General features: G+C 35.8%; 1 protein-coding gene across 14 annotated transcripts in view; it reads right to left on the bottom strand.

The window, feature by feature from the left end:
- The window catches only part of KDM6A (lysine demethylase 6A), a 207,543-nt gene that overhangs the window by 11,788 nt on the left and 168,477 nt on the right, over positions 1-27,278 (bottom strand). For 12 of the 14 annotated variants that reach the window (XM_032842455.1, XM_032842457.1, XM_032842461.1 and 9 more), the window contains 9 exons: positions 24,238-24,367; positions 22,678-22,783; positions 21,923-22,128; positions 19,613-19,677; positions 19,462-19,536; positions 18,589-18,737; positions 11,666-11,780; positions 8,506-8,693; positions 7,570-7,711 (listed from right to left, as the gene is read on the bottom strand). In XM_032842455.1, the coding sequence (XP_032698346.1) occupies positions 7,570-7,711; positions 8,506-8,693; positions 11,666-11,780; positions 18,589-18,737; positions 19,462-19,536; positions 19,613-19,677; positions 21,923-22,128; positions 22,678-22,783; positions 24,238-24,367 (1,176 nt within the window). Of the gene's footprint in view, positions 1-7,569; positions 7,712-8,505; positions 8,694-11,665; positions 11,781-13,039; positions 13,144-18,588; positions 18,738-19,461; positions 19,537-19,612; positions 19,678-21,922; positions 22,129-22,677; positions 22,784-24,237; positions 24,368-27,278 lie in introns of those variants that run through there. The other 2 variants (XM_032842468.1, XM_032842469.1) reach the window with 2 other exon arrangements.

Here is a 27,278-nt window from a genome sequence, read left to right as displayed (position 1 = left end):
ATTACAACATCACCGGAGGAATTCAAGTTCTGCATATCTGACATCCACTAAGCTGGTAATCACTCCCCACACCTACATTTCCTCTCTTCTTCTATTACCCCCAGTTCATCAACAAGTATAAATGTCCCACTGCCTACCCAAGGAAAAGCCCCACTGGAAGACTTCTCTCTCACCTCCACCACCCAATCACCCTCTAACCTTTGTCCCTCCTCTTTTATCTGAACTGCGTCAACTACCTTCTCATTTATTCTTCCAAATCTTCTGCCTTCCATTTATTGCTGAATCTTGCTGCCAAGTGATCTAACATGCAAATTTGATCATTATTAAAAAGATTTAAAATTCTTTTTATTTTTTTTAAGAGAGAGCGAGCGAGTATGCAAGCATGCTAGGAGTGGGAGGGGAGCAGAGAGAGAGAGAGAGAGAGAGAGAGAGAGAATCTTACGCAGGCTCCATGCCCAGCACAGAACCGACCTCCGGACTCCATTTCAAAACCCAAAGGATCATGACCTGAGCCAAAATCAAGAGTTGGATGCTTAACTGAGTCACCCAGGCACTCCTAAAAAATATTTAAAATTCTCAAGGCTTCCCACTGGTGGCTGCTGCCAATGTGAAGTCTACCTGAAATTTTTAGCACCCTAAGTTTAAATCTATACTCTTCAACTAATATGAACAAAGTAGGGCTTAAACCTAAAAAGACACTTAAAAGTTTAGCTAAAGAAGGAGAAACGAAGTTTGCTTAGAACATATGGGGGTATATGGAATAAAGTCCATGTTCATTTAGACAGTTAAAGGAAATCAAAAGAGAAAGTTATTCACTGAGCTTCCACTAAAATTCTTCTAAGGAGTTAGGCTGTTAACTTTTTAAGTCAAGGTTACTGCATTATAAAATGAAGGAAGTAATAATCAAGATAATGAATATTCTTTTGACTCATGCCAATGGAAAAAGTACTTGGAAGAACGTGAAGCAGAGAATGAAAATTAGTGTATTTTAGTAAAACAACTAGGATGTAGAAATTGAAAGATTACCACATGATTTACTCAGATAAAGTACTTAATGGAATTGCAGGACTCTGAAAGACCCAGTTTGAACCTGGGAAGTGCAAAGAAAAAAAATCAAGAGTAATGTTGACTTGTTAAAATAACAACAGGTAATAACAGGTCATTCATTCTCAAAATGATAATGAGGAATTAGCAGGGGGGCAACAGGAGAACATCGCTCTCCCATTATTAAATCACTCGGTGCCAACAGAGGTACATGATCTATTACTACACTCCCACAAATTTTTCATAAATTTTGCATAAACTCACTTGGTGTTGAAACTTGACCTGTGGCTTTTTCTAGTTTTTGCTTATCTCATAAGGGTGACTGTGTTTTACTGCAGAAATATTAATGTGTTTGATTCTAGGATACTGCCATAGACCTCACTAGAAGGACAAAATATATATGCACTGTATTTCTTTTCTAAACCTGAAGAATTCTGGATACCAAACCACATTTGGCCTATGGGGTTCAGGATAATGGACTATGGAGGTACATACTACTGCTTCTGTGAGGCCTTTCCTTAATGTTCCCCTCTCTCAGAAGTGCCTTCCTCTGTGCTCCCCCATTTTTAAAACCAGTATCTTCATAAGCAAAGATCCCGTGTTTTAATTCACTATTTCCCCATTTATTTTAAGTGGCCTGAGAAGTGATCAAGTCCCTTTCTCCCTCAGCATAGTATCACACCACAAACTCAGTTCACAATAAATATGAAACAAATATGAAAGCATGAAAAGAACTGGGTGGAGCTGAATGTGTGAGTGGATGTGAAGGCACAAGGTAAATTTCATTTACGTTGTTTCTGATTAATACTTAATTATGAAGACCCAAAAATTTACACATGGTTGATTCACAGTATTTAGAACTAAAAACAGTAATTCAGGAGTTAAGGAAGAGGACTATTTTGTATATATATCTTCTCCATTCCACTTCTTACATGGAGCTGGTAATTTTTTTCTTTTAAAATAGCCTACAATTCACATGTTCAATATATACTGAGTTAATGCCTTACTAAAAGATAACTCAAACAAGGAGAAAAAAGAGGGGCAGTGTAAAAATTACGAAACAGAGTAGCAAAAATAATGGAAAATTCGAGCACACATCTAAATGCAGTATCGGGTTGTGGGCTGACAAGGTTAAGTGGGGGTCAGATCTGAGGTACAAATGGGAGATTTTAAAGAAAGTCTGCATTTGTGCCTTTAGTATGTTTAGCTTAGTTGGTCACTGGTAACCTCAGCAAGAGAACTGCCTGAAGCATATTTAAGGCAGAAAGCCAAATTGCTATGGATGGTGGAGTGGACAGGAGATGAAGACAATGACTCTGGCCAAGGAAAGAAATAGCAAGGAAGAACCATGACTTAAGAATTGGTATAGCTCGCAAGCTAGGAAAAACCAATACCACTTCCTTCGTTGGCAAGATACTAGGCTTGAAGACCAAAGCAATGATGTGGGTACAGTTTTACAGCAAAGCCAAGCTTGTGGAAAAAGACCCCCTCTATTCTGTAACAATACATTCCCCATGCTATCTTCTGACCTTCATTTGGTTCACTATTCGCTTTTCTTAAATAGAAGTATTTCTCTAAGCTCTGTGGCCAACTCCCTACCCCCCTTCTTTCAAGGCAATCACAAATGGCTAGATAGAAGACCCTCTAGTCTGCCAGCTCTAACTCTGCTCTCTAGAGTTCTGTATTTTGTACAACTTCCACTAAACAGCTCTATCCAACTATTTTATTGGCTGCTCAAACTTGCCACAACCCCTAAATGAAGTCCTGTGTCAAAGATACATACAAGTAGCTTCCATACAAGACAGCTCTGAGCATTTAATCCTGGCTCTAACCACCTGGGCGACAATGGGTTGCTGAGAGGTAGAACTCAGATACAGTCTGGGAAGCACTTTTCTTAGTGCTCAGTTAAGTACCAAACTCAATTTCTTTTTATTTTTACATATATTTTTAGACAGAGAGCATGTGAGTGGTGGGGAGAGGGGTGCAGAAGGAGGAGGAGAGAATCTTAAGCAGATCTGAGCACAGAGTCCAATAAAAGGCTTGATCTCACAACCCTGAGATCTTGACCTGAGCTGGTATCAAGAATTGGACACTTAACCAACTAAGCCACCCAGGCGTGCCACCCCCAAATCAATTTATTAACTAGCATTATTACTGAAACCACGTAGAACCCAGACTTGAAAACCCAAACTATCTTTGATTCACTCATTTCTCTTACCATCCAAAATCTTATTCTGTTTATTGAACTGCTAGAAAGAACTTTATAAAACCCAAATTAAATCATATTAGTTAAAAACCCATCAGAAGCTCTCTAACAGAATAGACTTATGTTTGGTACGCAATGCACGATCTGCCACAAAGAACTTCCACAACTCCACCCTGTTCTACTACTCCTCACACACATTGCCCTCAAGCTAGAATGTACCACCACATATATTAACAGAGTCATATCATATATGGGTTTAAGATCATGCAAATACCCAGTAGGGAAGAAGTCAGGAGAGAGGAGCAAGAGAGGCAGGTGCTGGGAACAGAACAGCAAGAAAAGATGACCTGGCGTGAGTACGCACTTGCTGGTGCTCTGGGCAGGAAGAGAGCTCCCCCGAGTCTTGCACCGGGTCGGCAGCCTGACCATGCCGAGTGTGACTGTAGTAGCACAACAGGGCCTCTCCTCAGAAGCCAACAATTTCACCAGGTGCTCAAGTGAGGAAAAGAGATACATTCCCTCACCAGAGGAATATGTGACTGTGCAGGACTGAAGCAGACAAGGTATGCATTACTTTGTAGACGAACTGAAGCATCTTCCTGATGGCATGACAGTCTGGTCTTAAACTGGCTTTAGGTGGTATTCCTCTGTCCTCTTTCCTTTCACTGCCTCCACATCTTTACCCTTTACATCAATTACCTGCTTCCCAGAATACACAGACTTTTCTGATTCCATGGAGCAGGGAAGAATCCTGTGGGATCTGTTGCTGTATTTCTTTTAATGTATCTATTTATATGCACTTTTACTTCAAGACAAGACCTACACACCAGATACACACAGACAAACATATACCCTCTCAGTGCCTACCCTAGAGTCGTGTATACAATCAGCAAATATTCATTAAATTATGGAAAGTACAAATGAAAGAAAAGGCACTGGTGAAAAGTACGTTTTTGGTTAACAGCTGAATGATTATGTTTTAAGAGGGATGTTTATAAAGCAAAGCTTAGGGGTCTGAATTTATATTTATAGTGAACATTTCAATCAGTGTGAGGACAGAAAGAGCTTGCTAATCACATCTCATGACAACTCCAGCTGGGAGCAGAATTCTTAACATAATGAGGAACACAATAAAGATTCAAATGACTGACTATTTTGTAGCACAGAGTAAAAATGGGAGTAAAATGAGTATGTAAGTGCATTTAGGTTAAAAAATAAGGTAGGTATGAGGAACAACAGTACCATGGGTAATTTTAAGTTGAAATACTTCCAAATTGTGTGTATCCAATTTCAACACAACCTCGTAACAAAAATGAGTATGAGAGTCAATGCTCAACATTTCAAAAATTAAGAGGAGGGATGATGATAAACTGGAGGGAGTCTAGAAGGATGACAAGGATGATGGGGATGGAGGGATGAAAACGATGATAGAGGCGAGAGATGTTTAAATTAATGAAGACCAGGTAGGAAGAAGAGAATAGGACAATGATCTTCCTTGATTCCTTTTTCTTTCTTGCCACTTCCTCCCCACATCCTGCAACGTTATGAGCAAGTTCTGTGAGCTTTAGCTCCACCAAAGACCCTAGTCTGATCCCTCTCTCTACCCCCATGGGTAAATAAATGTCTGTCTAGGTTGGTCTGTCCTGTTCCAACTGCCTTCTAACTATACACCCACACCCCCTTGGAATCCATTCTCTACAAAGCAACCAGATTCATTTCCTTAAAAGTTTAAAACAGAACCCATCAGTCTCCTGCTTACAATCTAATGGTAATCTGTAACACCCAGAAGTCCATGTCCAATCTGGTTCCTGCTCACTTAAGTCATTGAGCTTACTGCAACCCCCTTCTTTCTCTCATTCTGCTATACACTGGCCTTCCTGTTCTACAAACATGCCAAAGCTATTCCTAATTTAGCCATTCAGGCCTGAAGTGTTCTACCCTTAGGTCTTTGGTTGACTCCATCTCAGTATTTGGGTCTAAACACAAAACTCATCTTCTCAGACACCTTCCTTGACTACTGTAGAAAAAGCAACACTCCTACCCTTCCCCCCACCGCCACCCAAATATTATGCATTTCAACTTATTCATACTACTTGTTAGTAATTTATTTATCTGTCTGGTGGTCTCTCTGTCTTGCTCTACCAGAATTTAAAACTCCCAAGGGGAGGGGTTTTAACTTAAACACTGCACAGAGCTGGTTGTTAAACACTTGTCGAATGGGATATATTTTGCATAAATCTGAAACATATTTAGGGAATTAGGACCAAATGACAGGGAGATCTTGGGCCAATCTGTAAAGAATTTTCAAGAACTACAGTGAGATAATGAAAATGTTCAACAAGCTGCTAGATGACCACAAATTATGGAGGCTACAGAAGAGATTACTGCACTTAGTAGTAGTTTTTACTAAATAACCTTAAAAATCCTTTCCAATTATAAAATTCTAATCTATCTAAAATGTAATGAGTCACTTTCTTTTTTTTTTTTTTAAATAACATATCATGTATTATTACCCCTAGGGGTACAGGTCTGTGAATAGCCAGGTTTACACACTTCACAGCATTCATCATAGCACATACCCTCCCCAATGTCCGTAAGTTACTTTCAATCTATATAGCTATTAGAGAAATGGTTTCTATGCTGTACCATCCCTGTACCTTTCGGGGATCTGAATCAGCCTCTAGTTTATGCCTATCTCAAATTTACTAAACATCTTCAGCAACTTTAAATCATTTTTCATCCAAAAGTAACCCTGAACTTGCCCTTCAGAGCAAGGTACCACTGTCAAATATAGTAAGATAAATGGATAGACAACCCCTCACACCCTACTGCCAATTACATTTACAGACTATGGTACCCAAGATCCAACTTTTTAAAAGGATTTGTACATCATGTGTACAAATGAGCACGGGGTATTAAAAAAATATTTTATTTTTATTTGACAGAGAGAGATCCCAAGTTGGCAGAGAGGCAGGCAGAGAGAGAGGGGGAAGCAGGCTCCCCATTTGAGCAGAGAGCCCAATGCGGGGCTCGATCCCAGGACCCTGAGATCATGACCTGAGCTGAAGGCAGAGGCTCAACCCACTGAGCCATCCAGGTGCCCCAACTGAATTTAAACTTAAAAAAAAAAAAAAAAAGGATTTGTACATTATTTGTTATGATTTGGGTTTTGTTACCTCTTGTCTCCCCTACTACTTCTGCCCAAGACTAGCTAAAATGCTGCAACTGATAAAGGACTCTATTTTAAGATAATCTAGAGGTGTGTTACCTTGACCACACATTTTCTGTTTGAATGAAATTTTGGACTTAGGTTTCAAAACACTTTATTAAAACAGGACTACTTTCAGAAGACAGTATTTTGAAAACATATGCTGACCAAATTAATATAGCTACAGGAGAAATAATTATAAGCACTACTTTAACAAAGATGGAAACTATAAATATTTTATCATTGAGTATAAAGCAGTGTATTCCACAATGAGTTTCTGAGGAGATCAATTCTTTAGAAGATACTGGTCAAACAAATAAGTTTGGGAAACACATATAACCCTCCTCCTTTCCCATTCACAAAACATACCAACACTTACAGTCTCTAAAATATTTTACAAAAACTATTAAAAGAATAAAGGACTTGTAAAACTTTATCTAATCCATCATTTTTCCATTATTTCTTTGACCAGAATCACCCACCTTTTCAGGGTAGGGGCAAGAGTGATAGAAAACACACTTTAGGAAAACACTGCTATATAGCACTGTTTGAAAATATTCTAAATATATTTATGAACTAGCTAAGATAGAAACTGACAATACATGAGAAGCTTAGTACGATATATATATTCAAATAAGTTGTATTAGGTGTTTAAAGCAGCTAAGAAAAGGGACAATTATAAGATGGATGATTTCATTAAAACAATTTAAAAATGGCCATTTTAGTTAAGTCCCTATATTAAATGCTAATTTATCTGTACCAACAATTATTTTGTGATGCCATTCTCTCCCTCTGATACCAAGGGCAGTCTTTCAATATTAAAACTCAAGTTCTCCTAGATTATCAGGTGGCTCAGAGGGTAGTGGGGAAGCACAGGCTTGTGAATCTACTGGTTTAGAATCATTTGTGTGCCTTCATTTCTCTTTGTACCACAGTGTACTGACTATATGGAAGGGAAAAATATTTTTAATGTGTGGATTCTCGTATTACATTTTACTAGACTTCTGGACCATTTTGTTGTGATGTCAACATATTGGGGTGGGGGGGAAGTACTGAATAGTTAACACTCCCCAAAACGAGAGGGACTACAGCAGTTTTAGAAAGCACTTACTTAATCATTTCAAAAAGCTTTGGATCTGAGACCTTGATATTTCGTGCCATATTCCAGGAAAGATGAACCATGGGTACTATTGACTTCACACTTTGCAATTTGTTCCATTCGTACCGTTCCACTGCCAATTTATACTGGCAGGCTAGGAAAAAAAAAAAAGTTATAAAATAGCAACCCAAAGTACCAAAAGATATGAAGTTACCATTATCACCTTCTCAGATGATATCAATACCAATTCTGAAACCTCAAAAGATTACAAAAATAAGTTCTTTCTTTGATAATTATGACAATAATAATAGTGAACATATAAAGAGTGCTTACTGTAACTATGTGCCAGGCATTGTGCTGAGCTATTTTTACACATTATCTCATTTCATTTTTACTACTACCTTATTAATTTTATTATTCCCATTATACAGATGAAGAAATTGAGGCCCAGAGAGGTTACATAACTTGCCCAAAGTTGCAAGAGCCAGGTCCTGGTCCTAATCCAGGTCTTTCTGGCTTCAAAGGCCTTATTCTTATTCTGAATTATCTACTGCCTGAAGGCATGCATAATTCAAACAGATTTTGACATAATAGGGCTATTCATACAACATATCAGATAAAAGAAAAATATGAAAGAATGAATAACCACTCTATTTTGCCTTCTCCCATAAAGGGTTCCCTTTATAAAACAAAATCAAGCACTCTAAAAATTATTAAAAGTGTATCTTCCTTGTATACAAATACATAAATTTGTTATTTGCTGAGATTTTTGGTCTTTATATTTCTACCTGTTCATTTGAATTCAATTTAAATTTGAATTTAATTTCTTGTACTACAAATTAAAATTCTTCTTCCTGTTTCTAGTGAGTTATATTCCAAGAAAAAAAAAATCTATCAGATACAATCCTTTAAAAATTAAATTTTTTTTTAGCATATTCTTTAAAATACCTGTAAGTGGACCAACATTCCAAGCAATGTTGTTGCACCAGCCAATAGCCTGAACCCAATGAACAGTGCCTGCATTTATCCAGACCAAATCTCCAGGTCGCTGAATAAACCTATACACTGGAACGTTTGCTTCATAAAGATCTTCAAGGTTGGGCCACCAAGAACCCATGAGGAAATTCAAATTGTTTCTGAAATAAAAAATAATGCAAATGGATCAAATACTTTAATAAAGCTCCTTAATAAGACTGGAAAACAAGGTCAAAACTTCTTAAAACATGCTCATTCACACTGCACTGTAACTTAACTGCTTGTGCAGTTAAGAACTACCATATGTAACGTAAAATTAATTACAATTAAATATTGAGTAACTTACTCCAAGATCAGTACTACTACCTTCAGTTGATTTTTCAAAGATCCAAACGAAATCCAAAGCTCCTTTTAAGTAACAGTTACATACATTAACTTTGAATTTCATTTCACTAAAGGTTATTTGACTGAACCCTTTGTCCTGGAGTACCAAGAAATCTCTAAAAGGTAAATGGAAGGTGGAATTGACATCAAGTCACTTAAGTCTATAAACAGGAACACTATGGCAGATATAATTAACTATTAGGAATTTGATTTCTGAGGCAAAGTGGAAAACAGAATGGTCTCTACCACTGTTTTGAATTCTAAGCAGGAAAAGGAGACAGGATGTCAGTCTCTAGAGTTTCAATACTAGTTAAAACTATGCAGCTAAAAACAACTTCATAAAAAATGAACAATCATACACATGCATCACCAACCATCATCACTGACACCACCACCAATGTACTTTGGAAACATTCTATGGATCTTACTAAGCTTTTTAATTTAAAATCTGACTTCTTTTTCTACTTCATCATGATATAATATGAAGTATATTTTAAACTAGAAAGCAACTTTTCCTTCAAGAGAAGTTTATAAAATTCAATTAGCTACATTTTGGGGAAGGAAGAATGTGCAGAATGGAAACGTTTCTTTCCTTTAGAGCTAAGAAGCAGGATTTACTGTCCCATGCCAAAGGATACAATAAAGTGTACCTTGAAATTATTCTCATTGGTTTAAAAGTAATTTTTTTTTTCCCCTGGTCTAAATCAAGGGCTGGCAAACTATGGCCCATGGGCCAAATTCAGTTCACCTCTTTTTGTAAATAAAACTTTTATTAGACCATAGCCATGCCCATTCATTTATGTATTATTACACATGATTGCTTATGTACCTCAGTGACACAGCTGTGACAGAGACCATATAACCTGCAAAGCCTAAAATATTTATTATCTGGACCTTTATGGAAAAATCTCACCAACATTTGATGTAGATGGAATCTCTGCCTTATTTTTCTCCTCATAAAAATGCAAGCTGTTCTTCAAAGCCTAGAAGAAGACTGCCAATGGTAGCCTATCTGCAAGGGGATATGGATGGGCTTACTGTCTGTAATAATGCTCAGTAGATACAGTTCAGAAAAACTTGCCTATGAAGCAAAATATGGTTATAAACACAAATTCTATCCCTACCTCACCAATGTGTTTACCATCACAACATTGGAGAAAACTTTCTATTCAAAAGCAAGCAAGCAATTGAGTAAGCAAGACCATTGAATAATCAACAACTAAGTTAAAAAAAAAAATTAAAGTTACCCCAAAAAGCAAGCATCCTTTTTATCATACACGGGTATCAGTATCAGTATCAAAAGCTGCGGTAGCAAGTGCTATTCCTGCAGCTTAAATTTACCTAACCCTTCATTCTAACTTCGAATTTTTATTATCCCCAAGTTCACAATTTTTAGACATCATCTGCCTCTTCTAATTACCTTTATTCCCAGATTACCTCCCCATTAGGTAGGAAAGACAAACTAAATCCTGAAGAGAGCCCATGTCTACTCAGAAATAATGAACAAGGATCAGTGGACTGTGGTTGTAATAATATACTACCATCTCAAAGTTTAAGAAATAAAAATCTTTCTGTAGCACAATGGAGATTTCCTACACGACACTGCTCTTTCTCTGCTACCACCAGACCACTGGTCCATGAAAGTAAGCACAGATTAGTGTAGATCAGGTTATTTCATCAGAGCATTTCAAATTTTAAAATTTCACATCTTTCGCTTTGTTATACGAAACGAAATCTGTGTGTTAAACAGTAAAAACTATGAAAGATAATTATCTTTTGCTTCTATATAAGGAAATTATGGATTAGTGTGGGGGTTTCTTGGTAACTATATTTACACTTGTTATTAAACAAAGATCCAGTAAGCCAAGATAAAAAAATTCTAAGTGAGTATGTGGAGTATGTGTATAATTAGTTTTGAGAGTCTCTCATAATGTAAATGTTTCTGGTGGTCCCCCGTTATCTTCTTGGGGTGGGGAGAATAACACCATATATATGTATAATTTATGTTTTTAACCATAACAACTTTTCAATGTTAACTAACTGAAAATATCAGGTACTTACATAAAGGAGTACTTTCAAAAAAAAGGAGAGAGAGTAAGTTTCTGTTTAGACAAACAAATTTAAACCAATGAAAATAATTCCAAGGTACTCTTTAACATAGAAAAGAAATAAAGGAAGGCTATTTCTAAGACCTTAAGGAAAGGAATACTACAAGGTGAGTTCCTTCAATTAGAGAAAAAATCTGAAGCAGTTGATTAAATTTTACAGAATTCTTTCAAAGGACTAGTTGCCAATGTAGTTTTAAAAAGAATTTATATGATGGTGATATGACAAAGAGTAGTATGTTTATACTAGAGTTATTAACAACCTATGAAGGTGCTATATTACAGAATTCCTTCCACTTCTAAAACCATTCACAGTAAAATAATTTTTCTGGGAACACATATCTTCCACATGAGCAAGTATTTATGCATCAGTTGTTCAATTAACCTAATAAACAACTCAACCTTCCTATCTTCTAAATTCAAGAATGTTACTACTGCACAGAGTGGTGTCAAGGCATCTTTTTCCAAGTATTCTCGGTAATGCAAAGGAACAGACTTGGAATCAAATCAATTTAAATGAATTTTTTTGCTGAGGTAAGTAAAAACTAGTTACATACATTAGGATATCCACATTAGTAAGCTGTCCTTTATAATTACTGTTTTTGAATAATTATGTTTAAAAAATTTTTTCTTTGGAAACCTACTTTTCACAGAAGTCATTCAGAACACCCCAATAACCTTCGGGGACAACAAACCATTCACAGTCACCTGGACCAATATTTATGTTAACTGAACAGAAGTTGTTATTTTCTTGATGACCTGAAATGAGAAAAGAAAAACAATTATCAGCATACTATAAATTCTATAGAAAAATGTGTCTTTAGAAATAAGACCTCGGAAATGTTCAACACAGAATGTTCTGGTGGTCTTCAGCTTTTGTCATTATTTTTGTGTCTAGTTTTAGAGCAGAGTTTGGTCAGCTCCTAACTTACTCAGTAAGACCTTTTGCAGAGGTAGTCTAAATCATGACTAAAAGCTTAGGTTCTAGAGCCAGGCTCCTAAGCTTATGTGAACCTGGGAACGTTGCTAAACCTTTCGGACTCAGTTACCTAATATAGAAGATTAGAAAATAACAATTCCAATAAATCATTGGGCTGCTTTGAGGATCAATGAAATAATAACTGTTTTGAACAGTTCCAAATACATGGTAAGTAGTAAGTATTAGCGATTATTGATATCATTACCACTTCTTTGTGAACTAATCCCCATTTCTCACAAGTAGCATTAGGACATCAGTAAAGAGGCAAGAAATATGGTTTTCAAATGGAACAATGGGAGTATTGTCAACAAAAGTGATGGAGCAGGGAACTCTGGAGAACTCTTCAGAAACAAACTAGTTTCTAGAGAAAAAAAAAACTAGTAAAACTACCAGAAGTAACCTTACTGAACTCTGGGTAGTAGTCAAAGGTTTATAGCAACCAAGTGAATGCCTGACCAGAAAGAACTTACAGTAGGAGAGTTTTATGTCACTTTAACTTACCTTATCCCCACCCACATCACTAGTGTGTGGCAATGGACTTAAAAAAGTAGTCTGGTGTTCCTAGTCTGAGTGTCACGGGTTCTGGAGGGAACAGAGTGGATGCTGTTTCCAAGATAAAAAATTGTTTTTCCTTTCAACTTGACTGCAGTTTCCCCCAAAAGACTAACACAAAGAACTTCACCTTATCAGGGCAAGTGGTTCAGTGGAAAAGGTTTCCCCCAAAACACTGAAAGGCCATATGAATAAGTTGGTGCTCCCAGGGGCAAAAAACGAAGAGCTGGGGCAAACCGCAGACACACCAATGAGATTTGGGGGGAATAAAGGCTTTGAAAAGCTCCCGTGAATACTAGAGAATTTAGAAAGCCACATGCATACCCAGAGCAGGTCGTATGCTCAGAAATATACCTAAATCTGAAAATTTTAACTTCTTGCTAATCTTTAGGTGCAGTGCAAGCAAGAAGGTAAAGGCTAAAAGTAAGACCATAAGCTGCATGACTAAGTGTAAAAGGATTGACTCAACACAGGAAATCTGCAAAGACCCGGAGAATTATTTTTTCTTTCCTTTATGTTCATTTTCCCATTCTTCTTTCTTTTTTGGCACAAAGCACTGAAGGAAATCTCTGTGAGGTCACTGGCTAACTGCTGAGATAATGGAAAAGAAACTTCAGTACCCACACATGCCAAGGAATACAGTCTTTGTGAAAATACTGTGGGAAAGTCACAAAACAGACAGACAACTGCAGCCCACAATAAGCAAGAACAAACCCTGGAGAGGGAGAATCTGATTTCTCTAACAGCCACATGATAACATTCAAAATGTCAAAATATTAGCACAGTACCATGCTTAAGGAACAGAGACTTCAGGGACTATATCTGACCAAGAATACAGTCTTGTTTTGTTTTGTTTTTTTAATCCTCAGAGTCTGTTTTCACACAAAAAATGAGGCTTTCAACTAAACAAGAATGTATGGCCTAATCACAAGGGGGAAAAAAGAAGAAATAATTAACAAAAATTAGTCCTGATAAAGAACAGACAATGGATTTAATAGCCAAACACTTTAAATCAACTGTCTTAAGTATACTTCAAAGAGCTAAAAGAAACCATAAATAAGAACCACAGGAAACAAGGACAACAAGGTCTCAACAGAGATTAATGAAGAGATGGAAATTATCATAAATAAAATTTTGAAGCTGAAAATATAACTGAAATTAAAAATTCACTAGTGGGTTTCAAACAGCAGATATGAGCAGGTTAAGCAAGAATCCACACTTGTAGATAGAGCAAATGAAACTAACCACCATTTTGAGAAGAAAATGGAATGAAGAAAAATTAACAGAGCCTAAGGGACCATCAAATACACTAATCTAAGCACTGTGGGAGTCCCAGAAGAGGAGGAGAAAGGACAGTAGGAATATATGAAGAGGTGATGGTCCAAAACTTCCCAAATTTGACAGAAGACATACATCTATACATCAAAGAAGCTAAAGAAACTCCGAAGTAGGAAACACTTAAGGAGATCCATATGAAGACACATTATAGTCAAACTGTAAAAACCCAAAGAGAATTTTGAAAGCAGGAAAAAAGAAGTGATTTGTCACATACAAAGGATTACCAATAAGATTAATAGCTGATTTTAGATCCAAAATCATGGGGCCAGAAAGCAGTAGGGTAACACATTTAAACTGCTGAAAGAAAGAAAAAAAAAAATTAACCAAGCGTTCCATATCTGGCAAAATTATTCTTCAAAAATAAAGGAGAAACTAAGATATTCTCAGATAAATAAAAGCTGAAAGAATTTGTCACTAGCCCATGTGCCATGTAAGAAAATGCCAGAGGCTGAATTCTTGGGCTGAAAGGAAAGAAAGACAGTAATTCGCAGCCCTGTGATGAAGAGATAAAGCACTACAGTAAAGGTAGCTACCTAAGTTGGAAGATTCACACTTCCCAATTTTAAAACTTACCTCAGAGGTACAGCAATCAAACCAGCATGGTACTGGCATAAAGACAGACATGTAAATCAAGGAAAGGGTATCAAGATTCAGAAATAAATCCATATATCTGTGGCCAACTGATTTTCCACAAGGGTGTTAAGACCCTTCTACAGAGAAAAGAATAGTCTTTCCAACAAATAGTGCTGGGACAACTGGATGTGTAAAAGCATGAATTTGGAACCTTAGCTCATATAAAACCACATGTAAAAATTAATATGGATCAAGTATCTAAATATAAGAGCTGGAACTATAAAAATCTAAGAAGAAAAATAGGGGTGAAACTTTACAACCCTGCATTCAGCAGTGGTTTCTTATATAAGATACCAAAAACATAAGCAACCAAACAAAAAACAGATAAACTGAACTTCATCAAAATTAAAAACTTCTGTGCAAAGAACACTATCAAGAGAATGAAATAACAACTTGAAGCACAGGAGAAAATATCTGCAAATCATATACCTGGTAAGGGGTTAATATGCAAAATATAAGCTCCCACTACTCCACAACAAAAGGACAAACAACTGAATTTAAGAAATGGGCAAAGGACTTAAACAGACATTTTTTCCAAGTGGATAATACAGATGGTCAGTAAGCACATGAAAATCAAAACCACAAAGAAAAACCACTTCTCATCCATTGGGTTGGCCGTAATAAGAAAAAAATGGGAACTAAACAGTGTTGGTGAGGATGAAGAAAAATTCGAACTTTCATACATTGCTGCCATGAATGTAAAATGGTGCAGCTACTATGGAAAGCAGTTTGGCAGTTCCTCAGAAAGTTAAACATAGAACCACCATATGAACCAACAATTCAAATCCCAGGTATATAACTAAAAGAACTGGGAACAGGGATTCAGACAAATACTAGCACGTATCTTCACAGAAACACTATTCACAATAGCTAAAAAGTGGAATCAATCCAAGTGTCCGTCAACTGATGAATGGATAAACAAAATGTCCTATATATCCACACAACGGAGTATCTGGCCATAAAAAGGACTGAACCATGAATACGATGCAGATGAACCTCAAAAACATGCTAAGTGAAGGAAGACAGACACAAAAGGGAACATATTGTATGATTCCATTTATAGGAAACATCCAGAACAGAACCAGAAAGCAGCAGACTACTGGTTGCCAGGGGCAGAAGGAAGTGGAAAATGGAGAGTTAAAGTTTAATGGGTACAAGGTTTCCTTTTGGACAGATGAAAATCTCTTGGCACTACACAGAAGTGATAGCTACACAGCACAGTGAATATACACTAAATGCAACTGAACCACATAATTTATTTATTTATTTATTTATTTTTTTTTTAAAGATTTTATTTATTTATTTGACAGACAGAGATCACAAGTAGGCAGAGAGGCAGGCAGAGAGAGAGAGAGGGAAGCAGGCTCCCTGCTGAACAGAGAGCCCGATGCGGGGCTCAATCTCGGGACCCTGGGATCATGACCTGAGCCGAAGGCAGAGGCCTTAACCCACTGAGCCACCCAGACGCCCCTGAACCACATAATTTAAAGGGATTCGTTTTGCTGGGTCATTTTTACCTCAATAGAGAAAAATGTAGCTAATCTCACCATTCCTTGTGTCTCTCATGTATGAGAGTATGATGTGAATATGGTACTCTTAATACCTACAAACTATCTCCTACCATGGGTAGATGGTTGGAATTGTCCACAGTGTAGACTCCAAAATAAAATTTAGCTCTCATCTTAATTAGAAGTGCTGAAATCCCACTGTCAAATTCAAAATGTTTTGGGATAGAGCCTTAGAGCATCTCTATAGTTTAGAACATAACATGACTGATCATAAAGTCCATGAGGTAGGTAACACATTTATCTATGTAACTCCAGGAATAAAGGGTTTGCCTCACAAGGAAGTATTCAAAATAATTTAAAAATTGAACTAATTAAACTATCCATTTCTTCTAAGACCGAGTTGTCTAACAGAGTAATCACCTGAAATGGGGTTTATATGAACTGAGATGTGCAGAAACTATAAAAATACACACCAGATTTCAAAGACTTAATATGAAAAATAAATGTGAAAAATCTCATAACTTTTATATACTGATTACAAGTTGAAATGGTAAGATTTGTATATACTAGGTTAAAATTATTTTCACCTGTTTTATGTTGATATGACTACCATAAAACTTTAAATCATCACAGACCTGTACCCCTATAACAAATAATATATTATATGTTAAAAAAAAAAAAACCTTTAAATCATACATATGACTTGCATTACATTTCTACTAGACAGCACTACTCCAAGGGAATTCCTTAGAGAATTCTTCAATGTTCCACAAAACACTTCTGAAAATCTAATGCCTTACATACAAACCAAAAAAAAAAAAACCCCAAGCAGTTCAGACACAAGTGACAAAGAAATAATCTACCAGGTTTGCTTTTCCTCTGATTTGTAATGAAAAACTCTAATCTTTTTGAGTTGAGGGTATAATTCAAATTGGAGAGGTTTTTAATTTAAATGAATTTTAGAAGAACCAATCCAATACTGCATACATAAGAAAAATGAACTCTTGGGGCACCTGCGTGGCACAGTTGGTTAAACATCTGAATCTTAGTTTTGGCTCAGGTCCTGCTCTCAGGGTTGTGCAATCAAGCCCCATGTTGGACTCCACTTGAGATTCTCTGTCCCTCGCCCTCTGCCCCTCCCTAAAATAAATAAATCAATCCCAAAAAAAAGAAAGAAAAAAGAAAAAAGAAAAGAAAAGAACAAACAGAACTCTAGGGAGTTCAAGTAACTTGCCCAGTATTTACACCAGTGCCTAAATGGCAAAATGGGGAGCACAGAATTCTTCTGCCATTTATTCCAGAACTGTTTCCACTTTAGCCAACTATGGACAAAATATCACAGAACTGGGCTTCCAATGGCTTGAGGATAAAAACTACTACAACCTAATGGTTCCACTCCTGGCTGTACAATATAATATTCTGGGAACCTTCTTTAAAAATACCGTGCCTGATCCCAATAAAAGAGATTCCAGATCGTGGTCTCAGGGTCCTGGGATCGAGCCCTGCGTCGGGCTCTCTGCTCGGCGGTGAGCCTGCTTCCCCCTCTCTCTGCCTGCCTCTCTGCCTACTTGTGATCTCTCTCTCTCTCTCTGTCAAATAAATAAATAAAATCTTAAAAAAAAAAAAAAAAAAAAAAGAGAGATTCCAATGAGCAGTCAGGACTCGGAATCCACTGACCAATGTTACCCAGAAGCAAGGATAGGCCTATTTTGAAACAGCTTTGTAGCTACAATTCAATAAGCAGGTGACAAAGAAGAAAGCAATCTGGTTTTCAAACCATGGCTGCTTCAAGTTGCACACAGAAACATCTGATGATGATATCTGCCCTAATTGTTAAGTATTTTGAAAATCACTCAGAAATTTCATGTCAATCCAAGCAGACACAAAGAAGATGGTACTTTAGCACTGGACAGAATTCTTAGCTTAAAACCAATGCAATTCGTTTTACAAATGAAGAAAAAGACCCAGAGAAGGAAATGTGACCCGTCAAAAGTGACAAGCCAGTTAACAGAGTCCGGACTGGATACCAGGAAGACTCTAGGAATGTCTCCTCATCAAGCGATTTGTGTGAACTGTGTGTTGCAGCCCTGTTAGAGGACTACAACCTCTACTTCCTTATTTAAGTGAAATACAATGGAACAGACTAGAAAATGTATTATTCTATGAAACTGTTCTTAAAAATACACATATGTGCACAAAGTCATAAAGTATATTTCTTAGTGTGACTATGGCAAAAAGAAAAGTTCAGAAAAAACTGTATCCCATCACTCTGCAGGAGACAGAATCAGCAACAGCCTCTAAGCCACAGGGACTTTCCCAGGAGTGCTCTAGTGACCCCTTTCCAGATTAAACTGCTATTGTTTCAGGACTATTCTATTAAAAAAAGATAATATAAAGGGGAAAAATCTTAATAATACAAGTCAAATCTTGTAACAGGAGTAATCGTTTCAGTTTCATTCACTGTAAATGAAAAGAATCTGGCTCTCTTTTGCATGTTTCACATTTTGATTAATTCTATTTTCAAGTGTAGAAGATAATGTTAGTTCATAAAAGTTACCTGGTGTTCTGCTTCCTGGAACTTTCATGTATAGTTGAACTGTGTTCATGCCCAGTATGGTATGACCTACGTGGCTTAGAAGATTTCCTGCTGATACGACACGCACAAAAGCAGGAAGTTTAGTCAGCTCATGTAGCTGCAACTTCCATCTGCAATAAAATAACAGATCAAGAGTGAAATCCTGCTACAATTATTTGTGGAAGTTAGCCATTTCTTCAAAAACTTTGTGTCCCAATCTGAAAAACGGCATAGGAAACACTGAAATGCTTAATTTTTTCAATTTTTCCAAAGAAAACTTCCTAATAAAAAAAAGGCATAAATATTACTGAGTTAAAAACAAAACAAAAATACTGAGTAAATGAAAAAAAAAAAACCTTCCTATTTTTATAACTGTTGTATAATTCTATAACACTGTTTTTTTAAAGATTTTATTTATTTGACACAGAGAGAGAGAGAGATCACAAGTAGGCAGAGAAGCAGGCAGAGAGAAGAGAAGGGGAAGCAGGCTCCCCCTGAGCAGAGAGCCGGATGCAGAGCTCGATCCCAGGACCCTGAGATCATGACCTGAGCCAAAGGCAGAGGCTTAACCTACTGAGCCACCCAGGCACCCCTTTATAACACTATTGTACATTATTAATCATAAAATGTAACTTTATGATTGTGTACTTAGCCAGGGTCTTAATGAAAACCTATACAAGAGATTTAAGTTAAAGAAAAAAACTTCTTTGTAAAACTTAGCAAAAATAATTTATCTGAAACTTGTGCATCAACTTAGAAAAATGTTAAGGAAGGAAAAAGAGGAAATCGTAGACAATTTTCAATCTTGCAGACCTCTTTGCATCTGTTCACAGAAACACTACTACAAAGACTTACTTTTTGTCATCAGACAGGTCAATGTTGGTCCCAAACTTTATGGTTTTAAAGGGTCCTTTCCTCCTCCTCCCAGAACTTAAAAAAGAGAGAGACAGTATCAGAAACATGCCTTTTAAACAGAAATACTAAGTGAACACTAAAAATGACTTACTTATCTGAAGATGTAGATTCACTATCTGAGTGGTCTTTATGGTGACTTCTTTTCTCATTTTCTTCCTATAAATAAAGCAAAACACATTCTAGTTTAGTATTCCACAACCAGCTATCCTTTCCATCATGCAACTATAAAGACTGATGGTATTATCTATGTTTGGAAACTGAATTTCTATAGGCCTCTTTCACATGAAAATTTCTTCAAAGACCACACATTAAATAAAAACCCAAGGAAAGTCAATGGTCACCATCCATAGGCAGGTATCCAACATCCTCAGCCACAAAGTTTTCTTAGAGTTCTTTGTTAGCAACATTCTTCTATAAGGGGAAAAAAAATCTATAGATTTTCATCCTTGCCCCATTTTTAAGAGGACAGAATTATTTTTCTTTTAATTGAGAGGCTTATCCATCTTGATTATAAATTTTCTAATCTAGCAGCTGTGTGTGGATGTATACATAATTATATATGTGTAAGGGTAGAAGGTTAGATGTTCTCTATTTTTGATTACAGACAAATGGAACAAGTTCTCCCTGGGTTAAAGCTTTTCTTCCACAATGAATTATACATGCATGGTAACACATTTACATTAGTAAGTAAAGTAAGTGCTGCATAAATATAGGTGCTTTTCAACGCAAGTACTACTATTATTTACAATTTTGGGGTCACAGACACAGTATCTCTTTACACTGTCCTACTATTTGAGTTAGCAGTACTTAGTACATTTTGGCCTCCCTCCCTTTAAATGTATAATCTCTAAACATTTGTCAAATTTTTCACAGGTAATGGTCCATGCCTTCAAAGCACACAAAAAGGCATCTTTTCTTTGGTTATGGATCCCATCCTATATAAATACTCTGCCTCTTATGATCTTTGCTTTTCAACTCTTCCTCCAAATTTTCCTTTCATGATCCCTGAATCTTGCTTATTATTTATCCTCTTCTGAACCTAATACTACCACTATCATATAGCTGAAGTATCTCGAAAGTTTGAACTAGAGATTAATTTAGACAATGAATTCACTGTAACTAATTAAAGCTGCAGGACAATTCTCATTAGATGAATTTCTCTGTAGATACAGGGAATGGTAGTGAGAAAGAAATACAAATATACAATGCACAGGTACAAATGCTGCCTTCATTGAAAATGTGAATTTGAGGCAGAATTTTAAACACATAAGAAAATCTAATGAATTACAAATTAAAGACCTGCAGGCCCATATTAAGTTTTTTTTTTTTTTAAAGATTATTTATTTATTTGATAGACAGAGATCACAAGCAGGCAGAGAGGCAGGCAGAGAGAGAGGAGGAAGCAGGCTCCCTGCCACGCAGAGAGCAAGATACACGGCTGGATCCCAGGACCCTGGGATCATGACCTGAGCCGAAGGCAGAGGCTTTAACCCAGTGAGCCACCCAGGTGCCCCTTAAGTTTTAGCTGCAGGATATGTACAAAACAACTTAGTACTACAGACAAGTATTTGAGTAATACATTTAATAAACTCATTTTTTTTGTAGATGTTTTATGTTCACTTTGTGGGAGAATTCACAAAGTTCTCATTATAGTGCTAAAGGATTTTAGTAATGATCCACTGCTGAAATGCCGGAGTCTTTTAATAATAATCTGATTATTTTTCTACTTTTTAAATTTCCCATATATTTTGAAATAATTTATGCCTCTCCCTCCGTTTTCTCTTTCAGACTGAGGCCGTTAAGAATAATACTAATGTTTCCTGGAGGTATTATCGATCAGATAATATTAACCTGGTAGAGGAGAAAGATGGGAAGGCACAAGACTAGGAATTTTGCAAGCATAAAGCAATCTTGAGACTTACTTTATCTTCTGGTATCAGCGGCTCTCAATCAGAGGCAATTTTACCCTCCCAGGGGATATCTGGCATGTCTGGAGACCTTTTTGACTATTACAACTGGGTTAGAAGGTAAGGGGTGTGCGATAGGCATCTACTGGAGAGAGGTCAGGGATGCTACTGAACACCCTAAAATACAAGACCGTCTCCCACAACAATGTATTATCCGACCCAAAATGTTAATAATGCCAAGACTGAGAAAGCCTGCTTTAAACAGAAACATCCCACGGATGAAGGAGACATCCCACTACACTTTAACAATATTTATCAACCCATAGGCCTGCTTAGACTTTACTAAGGGCGAACTGCATAGCACTTAGATAGTATTTCATGTAACTATAAAATAATGAGATGCTTACAAAAGAAATGCATCCTTTCAAATTAAAAGAACATAAAATAATAAAATATTCTAAAAATAAAACAGTGTTCAAGGAGTAAACACTTACCCTCAATGATTCCTGAAAGGAGGAGGCCTGGTACTGTGCATATTTAGCAATTGTAGTATGAGATCGATTACTTTCACAATGCCAGATTTTCCTCGTTCCAGTAGGATCCCAGTTTTCATCTGCTGGCTGCAACAACTGCGTCCTCACTTCCACCATATGTTCATTGTTAGCTTCCACCAAAGTTTTGGTAGAAAAAAGTCCCAGGTCTTCATAAATAAATGTAGTTAATAAATAAAAATTGTATTTGGAATAATACATTAAGCAAAATGTTTTATGGCATTTTATCCAGTTCCCCTAAAAACCAACCAGGGCCTCTGCACAACCTGAACTTTGTGCCAGGTTTACACAACCAGACAATGAAGCCTCAGACCTAATCATCATGCCACCAGTACAGGTGGAATCAAGGGGCCAGGCACTAGTTAGGAGGCTACAGTCTTATATTAGCAGCAGTAAATTTTATCTATATTTTATATTAAAAATTCTCTCATCAGATACCCTAAATCGTAATTATAATTATACAATTAGACCAAAATAAAAGCTAAATTTAAAAACCACTACTAAATTGCCAGGAACCAATACTGTCGTGGTATCTTTACGTTATGGATTAAAGAAGTGATACATAACCACCCCCCTGCCAGAAAATACTACAGTGAAAACTGAAAAACTTAACAGAAGTAAGTTTCTGCCAGTGCTTTAAGAGTCACAGATAGCAAAGGAAATATAAAACCTTTTTCTTTTTCTTATTTAAAGCTTACCCAATTTAAGAGCTCCAGCAAGGCCACGTATTACTGTAACAGGGTTGTTTGGATTTGTACAAAATTGGTGTAATGGAGGAAAGAAAGCATCACGTTTATTTTCCAACTGTAAAATTAAAACATATGGTTAGATCTCTGGAAAACAGAAAATATTATGCCAAATTCATATTCATCATTTATGGCAATTTCAACAATGCACTGTGTAATTTCTATTTTATATTTTATAGCATTTTGTCACTATGTCTTTGACCCTAGTTGTAATTAGATAGTAACTACATACATTATTTCTCTTGTCTACTGGATCTTGAACAAAATGTGTGGAAAGAAATAAAACTGAAGCTTCAAATCAATTTAAATATTATTCAATTTTAAAAAAGAAAATCCCAGCACATGTTACAATGTGGATGAACCTTGAAGACACTGTGCTCAGTGAGAATAAGGCAGTCACAAAAAGAAAAACTCTGTATAATTTTACTTATATGATGTTTCTAATGTAGCCAATTTATAGAACCATAAACTGGTGGTTACCCAGGGGCTAAGGAGACCAGGGAAAAGGGAGTTGCTATTTAATGGGTATAGAATTTCAGATTTGCAAGATGAAAAAATGCTGGAGAAGTGTTTTGCAACAGTGAGAATACTATTTAATACTACTGAACTGTATACTTAAAAATGGTTAAGACGATAAAATTTTACATTATGTGGGCTTTTTTCCTCACATAAAGAGTAGAAAGCCACAAAAGTTCAGTGTTTTTAAAAATATTACCAAAAGTGAAAGCAAGGTGAAAAAGACCCATAAAAGAAAATTCTTAATTTTGCATTTCCCTCTCTCAGACTTCAGTTTAAATGTTTTATTACATGTCTATCTCAGTGCTTCTCTTACATACTAAAGGATCAATAAATAATTGGTTGGAGAAAGGACTAATATGATAATATTTGGCCTCTAGAGGGCAAAAACAGGGCCAAATCTCCAAAAACAAACTTTATAGCTTAAATTTTTTTTCACTTGGGGTAGAACTGGGAGGATGGAAGAGTTGCTTTGATTGAACTTTTATCAACTTCCTACATCAGATATCTAAATGTTCTTAGAGTAAAACATTGGTTTTAAATAATCTTTTAACATTCTTTTAAAAAATGACATATCTATTATCACATTTTATGTTCTCAAATACCTTTTTTAAAGGTAATTAAAAATATATATTTTGTAGATGCATAAAGAAGAATGAATGTTAAGGTCCATACAACTAGTAGAATGCATATTTGAAACCCAGCTAAGTCATACTTTTAGGTGGTTTCTGCCTAATACTTTCCAAAACTGGGGGCAGTAAGAAGTATTTCTCAGTACTCTAACATAATCATGGTTAGTAACTGAGAAGGGATGTTTTAAATGCTATTATGAAGTCTTTCTGAATACATCTTTTCCCCCCCAAACATTCAAGCTACTGCCAATAATTTTAATGTTTCTTAAAGGGCATCCGTATTAATTTAAAGCAAGATCTTATGAAAGACAGGTAAGTACACACACTGGTTTAATTTATTTCTAGTCAGTCAATTCAGACTCACATAAATACTAGGTGTAGGTGGATTCAACTTGTCCTTTGGCAAGGGAGGGTATGGTGAAGATGGTGGTCTTGGAGGCGGGCATTTATCCAATAAAATGCTACTGTTAGATAAGCCATTTTTACCTAGATTCCTTAAAAAAAGAAGAAGGGAGAATAAATCAGCTGTACATTTATTTAGAAAACAAAACAAAAAAAATCCTGAATTAAGTCCTAATTAGGTTATGGGGCAGCTACACAAATCCAGGAAATTTGGCTCTATGAGAAAAAGCTAAGAACAATTATTAATTTCAGCAAATACTTAGCTTCATGAAAAAATACAACACATGAATTATTGATGACAGTCCTTATCTTGCACATAACTGTCCAATTTATTTTCCTCACCTAAAGAACAAACATGAACTCCAATTCCCTCTCCACCACCTTCTACCATGACAGTATTTCCACTAAACATTGTGACGTGACCAAAAAAGGTCTAAATTATAGTAAAAACAGAATTATGTCTTTCTTCCTATGTCTCACCTCAGCAATTATAACCAGAATATCTTTGTGGTAATTCTCAAACCTGAAAAGACCTGTACTGTTTTTTCTCCTCTCAAAACTGTGAAAAATTTTCTACGTGAATCCTTGACTAATAAAATTCAGCAAGACTCCAATCTACTAAATTTTATGAAAATTATACCAGTATTTTTAATGAGACATATAACTGCTATCTATTCTCTGATATGCTGTATAATTATTACTTAGTAGTAGTTGGGGTTTCTTTTCCTGTAATGGGTTAAAGTATCATGTTTGTTAAGTTATAAATTCTTTAAATATGACAGAATTATTTCCAAACTGTAACTTTTTTAGTGTTAAAAATTTTTTTTTCTACTTCTTAAATATACCCAACTCAGAAAATCAGCAAGACATAATTTTGAGCTTTCAATTCATTGCAGATTAACTTCACCCAATTATTACAAGCTCAAAAATAATGCATTAAAATAGCAAGTACTTTAACACTACAATTTTAGTTAAGAACTTGAAAATTGTAATTACGGTGGGGAGTTAAACTTAGTAATTTTACTTACTGAAGAAGGATTAGCAATTTTTCATCATAAATTACAGAATACAGGTTGAAACAAAATTAACTCCCCTTATCTTGCTATGTTTTTGACAAACTGAAAAAAGGCTTGAAATTCCACTACTACAAACTTTTGAGATGGTACACTAAACAGAATCATGGATATCACTTTCTTAATTTTTAATTTATTCAACTGTTAACTCCTGAGTAAAAACAGAAGCGTTCATGACTGGTCTCAAAGGAATGAATTAAGTTTAAAATAACTCATTTTCTAAAAAAAAGTATGTGAAATAGTTATTAAAGTGAAATTTTAAGTTCAACTAACAAGGCTAAAGGTTAAATAAATGAATATTCTATCACAACATTTCTCAACAAAGCATGACTGTCCTACACATTTAAAGACAGGCATTTAAAAGCTTTTAAATTTAGGTATAAAATCAGTACTAATTTATAAATTCCATGTAAGCAGAAAACAGGTGGTTGACACTGGTAAAGAAACCATTCGAGTATTATCATCGAATCAATGCAAAATAAACATTCACTTACAATATACATATAAATAATTAGTTTTCATGCTGAACTGCGTATCTGCCACTCTTTAACTTTGGTTTTTAAACAAAACAGGACTGCGAATACATAAAATTTGTTTTCTAGAGCAAGAGATGAATGTACAATATAGTAAATGATTACTATTTTAAGGAATTGGAAGATATGGACCACACATTAAAACTGTACCATAAAAGAACATTTCGTGGTAATTAAATATGGTACCAAAATTTAAGCTTCTACAACATTCTGCACACTGAAAGATGAGACTAGAAAACAGTTTAATAGATTAGCAGAATTCTGCCTCCATCACTTGTACAGTTCTGTAACAAACGAAAAAAGGGAAATGGGAAAGTGTAATAATGAAAAAACGCAGCTGCTTTTATTTTAAAATAGAAAAGAAAAAGGTTGGGAAAAAAAGGTGAGACATGCCTAAGGGAACAGATACTGACTGAACCACTAAATGTAATTATAACTTTAAACCATAAAAGCAGAAAAGGTATTGTAATCGCCTTTTTATGTACAGCACTGGTCAGTTACCAGTGACAGTAACACTGAGATGAACCAAACAAGACTCAAATTAAAAATAACCTACACTTTTAAAAAGTAACTATGTATGTGAAAATAAGAGGGTAGTCAAAATAAACCATGTAATCAAATTGTATCTTGCAGTTTCCTACTGTACTGCAAACAATGACTCCCTGCTTTTTTGAGGTGAAGTCTGAAACAAACAGGAATTTCCCTGGAGAAACTGATGTAGGTAGTTGTCTATATAGTGACTGTAAGCTTTTTCCATTGAAAATACACTCATCAGTCCTAATGCAAATGACAGAACTACGCATAATCTTCTGAACATATAAGTGTCCAATACTGTTTATAGTACTTTCAAAGCCAAGGTAATGAAACTAATATAACAAGGCAAAGTGGAGAAAGGTGGTGAAGAAAGAAAATACTATCCCATTTTAAATCCTTTTCTCTCATTTTAAAACTTTCCCCAAGCAATGCAAAGTAGGAAACAATTAGTCACTGCACAATCCTTTACAATACTGGCTTAAACTTGTTTCAAATTTATCCATATCATTTGGTAGATAAATGAATCAGTACTCTGTAAGTAAACCAATCTACGCTTTAATTATCTTTGGTTATGAAGCTCCTAGACCAGAGACATCAAGTCTCTTGAGCCTAAGTCACTTTCCTCTTCAAGTTCTGGAATCCTACCCAGCACAGGATATCGCCAATAGAACAGAAATATTCTGTTGATGCCTATCATTTGCTATCTTGACTTTCCTCTAAAGATTTGTTATCTCTAATTTATCAAAGCATTTTTGGTCTCTTTATTAATGAACCAAGGCCTATAGTTACTGAAATAACCCAAGCAACCTCAGGGATCCGTGTGTGTGTGTGTGTGTGTGTGTGTGTATTTATTTGCATATTAT

This window comes from Lontra canadensis, unplaced genomic scaffold, assembly GCF_010015895.1.
Source record: "Lontra canadensis isolate GAN:19392208 unplaced genomic scaffold, GSC_riverotter_1.0 scaffold131, whole genome shotgun sequence".
Classification (NCBI taxonomy): domain Eukaryota; kingdom Metazoa; phylum Chordata; class Mammalia; order Carnivora; family Mustelidae; genus Lontra; species Lontra canadensis.
This window is presented reverse-complemented; position numbering and strand designations above follow the sequence as displayed.